This window comes from Sardina pilchardus, chromosome 9, assembly GCF_963854185.1.
Source record: "Sardina pilchardus chromosome 9, fSarPil1.1, whole genome shotgun sequence".
NCBI classification, from domain to species: Eukaryota; Metazoa; Chordata; class Actinopteri; order Clupeiformes; family Clupeidae; genus Sardina; species Sardina pilchardus.
The window spans coordinates 11,975,855-11,980,853 of NC_085002.1; the positions used below are offsets into that span (position 1 = coordinate 11,975,855).

A 4,999-nucleotide genomic window follows, 5' to 3' on the forward strand; every position below is an offset into this window, starting at 1 on the left:
ATTCATGTTTGGCAAACAGAATTTGCTGATTTCTGAAACACTTCTCTGAGAGGAACCATATTGTTTGCAGTTCAAAGCACATACTGTAGCTGTTTCTTACATACTGTAGCTGTAGGCCTACATGGGATAATGATTATGGTTCCTGACATTATTACATACAGACACATACAGACATTAATGTGAAAATATTTTGTTTATTCAAATTATACAGACTTAACATTATTTAAATATATACATTACATATATTCTCATGAACAAAAGACATATTCATTACAGTGATTATATATATATTTTACAACAATAAAAGGGATTGTCAGAAGATATGCTGATAGGCATAACTAACATTTCATCACCACTATGAGATATCAATGTATTTTTACAGGCACTTGATGACGTATATTTTTAGACAGGATATTTACAGTAATGAAAAACATAACAAATGTTTAAATGATACAGTAATTTCCCGCATATAAGCCGCATTGTGCATAATCCGCAGGACAGTGTTTTATGCAAGCTAAAAGAAACAAAACCATATTAACACCATATTACCTGCCCCCCTGTATTAACCTCATAGCTAAAGAAATTTTGCAAAATCAATGTATAGGCCGCGGCTAATAGTCGGGAAATTACGGTGACAGTGTGATAGACCACTATAAATGTGAACATTGCAAATTATAACGAAATGGTTGGGAACTCTCAAAGGTAAACCCAAAACACTATAAATATGCTTGCATGAAGCACAGGGGTTTATAAGGGTGTCTTGGCTCATGTTCTCTTGATTCTGGCGTATTCTGTGCTGTCGTCTGTGTCCATCTCCACTTGGGCTGCTCTGTGTTTTTTATTATGGGTCACAGTTGAGTAGGTCACATCATCCTACAGGAAGCAACATGTCATTTTCCAACTGAAGCCACACTGAAGAGTTTAGTATATACTTAACTAGAAAAGCACTCAGAGAGCGCAGCAGACCTCTCCGCCTGCATTGTTCTTCCTAAGTTGTCATACATTTGAACCTAAACTATTCAGATTTCCACCATGTGGCCATACCATGCCATTACACCACTAATCGAAAAACATACTGTAAACGCCTCAAAAACCATCCATTACTTTTTTAGTTATCTTGCTAACATACAGACAGACAGACAGACAAACAAACAGACAGACAAACAAACAAACCCAGATGAAAACATAACCTCCTTGGCAAAGGCAAAAGGGTATTTCATTCACTCTAACCTGGTTTTCTGCTTGTGTGAACATGTCATCTCTGGTTTCCTGTACAGTGCAGTACACCTTAGTGTCATCCTACAGAAATCAAGACAACACCATTGGGGCTTTTGTAAAGAAACACACACGCACGCGCGCACGCATGCACACACACACACACAGGGCTGGGACGGTAACCGCATTACTGCAATAGTACAGTCACCAGACCCCTACCGTGGATCTGAGCTCATCACCATCATCATAGCAAACAAAATGTGTGAAACATCGACCTGCACATGCGTGCACAAAATGTGTCATGTCGATGTTATGTGAGGGACCATCTTATGACATGGATTCAAGTTTTTCTAAACTTCAAAACTCAAGCAGACCCGACCTTTCGCGTGTGTAGGCTATTGGGGAGCACAATGTTCCAACATTTCATTTGTGTTTTTTTGTGCGAGAGTAAGGGAGAACTGGCACAATGGTAACACATTTCTCTCCGTTCAAACTCTGGTTAAACAAAGACGATAGACTTGAAAGCTGTGAAATTCGGCCAGAAAGGAATCATAAGTGTTTACTCTATGTGGTCATTTCTTGCTTTTCAACCGCGGTACGAAAAAAAATCATCCTCCTAGCCCTAGACGCAACACACTCAATAAAAAACACAGGACACTGTCATGAGCAGTTTGCACATGGATTACAGTAAACACAATGTCCAGAGTAAAAAAAAAAAACAGTCTTTTAAACATTTAAACATTTAAACAACTTACCTTTAGCTCCTCCACTTGCATCTGTCCTGATTTGGTCATTTTCCCTTTTTGGCCTAATGGAACAACGTGTTTTGCATTTACAGTAACATATGTCCATGATTCTGTTTTTTTTTTTGTGTGTGTGTGTGTGTGTGTGTGTGTGTGTGTGTGTGTGTGTGTGTGTGTGTGTGTGTGTGTTCATGCATCTGTGTGTGTGTGTGTGTGTGTGTGTGTGTGTGTGTGTGTGTGTGTGTGTGTGTGTGTGTGTTATCCTACCTTTGTGTCTCATGTACAGGAACATGACCCCTCCCAGCAGAAGTAACAACAGCAGCACAGCTACAAGGATGAAGACGTAAAGAGGTGTTTCACTTCCTCCATTCTTCACTATGTCTGAAAATAGACCCAGCAGTCAGTGTGAACAAAGGACAGAGCTGCTGCTGTTGCTGCAGGTTGTGCATCACAGGACCAGATTACTGTAATATCATCTGCCTGAGGCCCAACAGATGGTTTGCTCGCAAATGGCAATATTGTGGTGCTCTTATTTTACAGATTTCTTTATGTCAATGTTGCAAGCAAAAGTTTGTCATTAATTTCATGATTTCAAGTCAAGTAATCACTAAAGCCTCTCAAGCCCCAGACTTAAGAGGAATCTGCGCTGGTTTTGCAGCTAAATTTAATCAAAGTTTCACATTCAGTTCCAGGTGGTGGCTATTTATCATAAAGACGTTAACATGATCATGCAAGACTATAGGGCACCAGTGCTCTACGGCAGAAGTAAAGCTGGAAAGAACCGACACCACCCAGAATATGAAGGTTATTGTTGAGGTAGTACACCTGTAGAGACGGAAGAGCCAGTCCATGATAGCAGCACACTCTACCACATAACTAGCACTGCAGTTTTAAAGAACAACACACAAACTCTTAACTGTTTGAAAATATAATAAGACAATCAACAACTGGATTTTCTGTAAGTGGCTTTGGACAAAAGAATCTGCTTTTGAAAAAGTTGTTAAAGGGACAAACCTTTTTCTATAGTTACCGATGTTTGTGTTTTAGGTTGTGCTTTAGGGGTCGACATGCTTGCTGGTAATATCGGATGAAGATCTGTAAGAGAAAGAAATACATTTTCATAAAAGGACCACTGGCATCGTGGTCATGACTAAAACCGTCGATAATCAGACCATAAAACATAGAAAAATGCTGACCTTTGATCAGAAGGTCAATTCTCCTGATCTCTCCATTAAGATAGCACCTATATAATCCCTGGTCCTCCCCAGTCAGGTCTGATATTAGCAGAGAAGCATTTCCTGGTGAATGTTGGTGAAACATCTGAACTCTGCCTCTGTAGGGTCCACTTGTGCTGGATACTAGAATGAATGAGCTGTATGGAGACGCTCTCCGTTTGACTTCCCATGTCACTCTCTCAGGTTTGGCATGCAGAGGAGAACAGGAGCAGGGCAGCAGGGCAGATTCTCCTGAGCTTTTCACAATCTCATATGTTGTGTCCTTTTCCATTAGAGAGCATCCTGGAAGAAACATGACACTTACCAAATATGGTCTAAAGCCAACATGGCTCAGTTTCTTGAGCATTTCCCCCTTCTTTTCAAATAGGCCTACATCATAACAACATATAGGCTATAACTACAACACAAATTGTATTGTTGAAGAAGTCTCCTTTTAATTCTGAATCTGCTGCAGTAAAACAGTAAATTCTGTCTAAAATATCAGTACATACAGTAATAAATGCCCTACCTTTAACTCTGAGTGTGATGTCTCTGTAGCCGTACTGGTAGCTTTCACACCTGTACTGTCCCTCATCCTCTTTAGTCAGGTCTGATATGAACAGGGAGAGATTTCCTGGAGAATCCTGATTGAACATGTGAATCCTGTCCGAGTGGTGAGATGTAGAGGGATACATCTCTGTGTGTGTGTTTTTGTGCCATCTGAAGTTGTGAGGTTTAGTCTGGAGATCATCACAGGAGCACGGCAGGAGAACAGATTCACCAAGATATTTAGTGACATCAATACTGTTCGCATCTAGCAGACTGCAGCCTTTGGAAACACAAGATATATTGGATTACTCCTCACCTATAGATTCAGATATTTTTTACAGTTTTCCTTGATGGCTTGAATGCTTTGAAAGCATGTACGTGTGTGTGTCTGTGTCTATGCTTGTGTGTGTGCATGTGTGTGTTACATTTAATTTAATTTAATTACCCACATACTCACAAGTGCACATATAGACCACAAATGCAGGCACAGAGAGACACACACACACACACACACACAAACCCACACACCATTACACCCACCACACACACTCACTAGCGGAAACTCACAGACAGAGAAGAACACACAAAAGCAAGTGCATACATGCACACCCTCATTTACATACATGAACGCTGCAGCAGGGGATAGAGAAGAAGATGGAAACAAATTAACAAACGTGATTTATCTTTGCGTAGAGAATTTGTGGTGGTACCACTTTGCAGGACATCTAGCTCAATTTACTGTGGCTAATACAAACGGTTTAATGAGATTTCACTCCCTGTAAAGAAAGACAGCAATACGTATACACCATAGGCATAGACTATAAAATATACATTCTGAAATGTATGACTACAGTGATGAATTAAGAGACTATTCTGGAATGTCATAATTCAGTCTGGTGTTAGGTGTAGTAACTCACCTGTTGTGATTCTGACCATGCAGCTAAAGGAGAGCAAAATGATCCTCTGCATTTTTTCCGATGGTTGCCTTTGCTGTTTCTGTGTTTCTCTCACACACACCAAGGGTGTTGACAGCTCTAATGGTCATAAATGTACACAGGATGGTGATGTCACATCCTTCCTTCTCATGCAGTCACTTTACACCTCTCATTGGATTCATCTTTCATCACCATCACCTGAAACACTATCACATGTAATAAGATGAGGAGAGCAATACACAAATAAAGTTTTGCTTTCAACTGAATTCCCTAAAAACAACAACGATGCCATCACTGTCAGAAACTATACAAACACTTTCAATATGTGTGAGATAAGTAGACT

General features: G+C 40.0%; 1 protein-coding gene across 1 annotated transcript; it reads right to left on the reverse strand.

Moving 5' to 3' along the window:
• Positions 1-640: 640 nt before the first annotated feature.
• LOC134092732 (uncharacterized) lies at positions 641-4,740 on the reverse strand. Its single transcript, XM_062545778.1, has 8 exons — positions 4,639-4,740; positions 3,702-4,001; positions 3,155-3,475; positions 2,973-3,053; positions 2,226-2,339; positions 1,971-2,023; positions 1,231-1,299; positions 641-873 (listed from the first exon to the last, which is right to left on the reverse strand). The coding sequence occupies exons 1-8, from the start codon at positions 4,688-4,690 to the stop codon at positions 766-768; spliced, it is 1,098 nt and encodes a 365-aa protein (XP_062401762.1). The 5' UTR covers positions 4,691-4,740; the 3' UTR covers positions 641-765.
• Between the last annotated feature and the right edge of the window lie 259 nt (positions 4,741-4,999).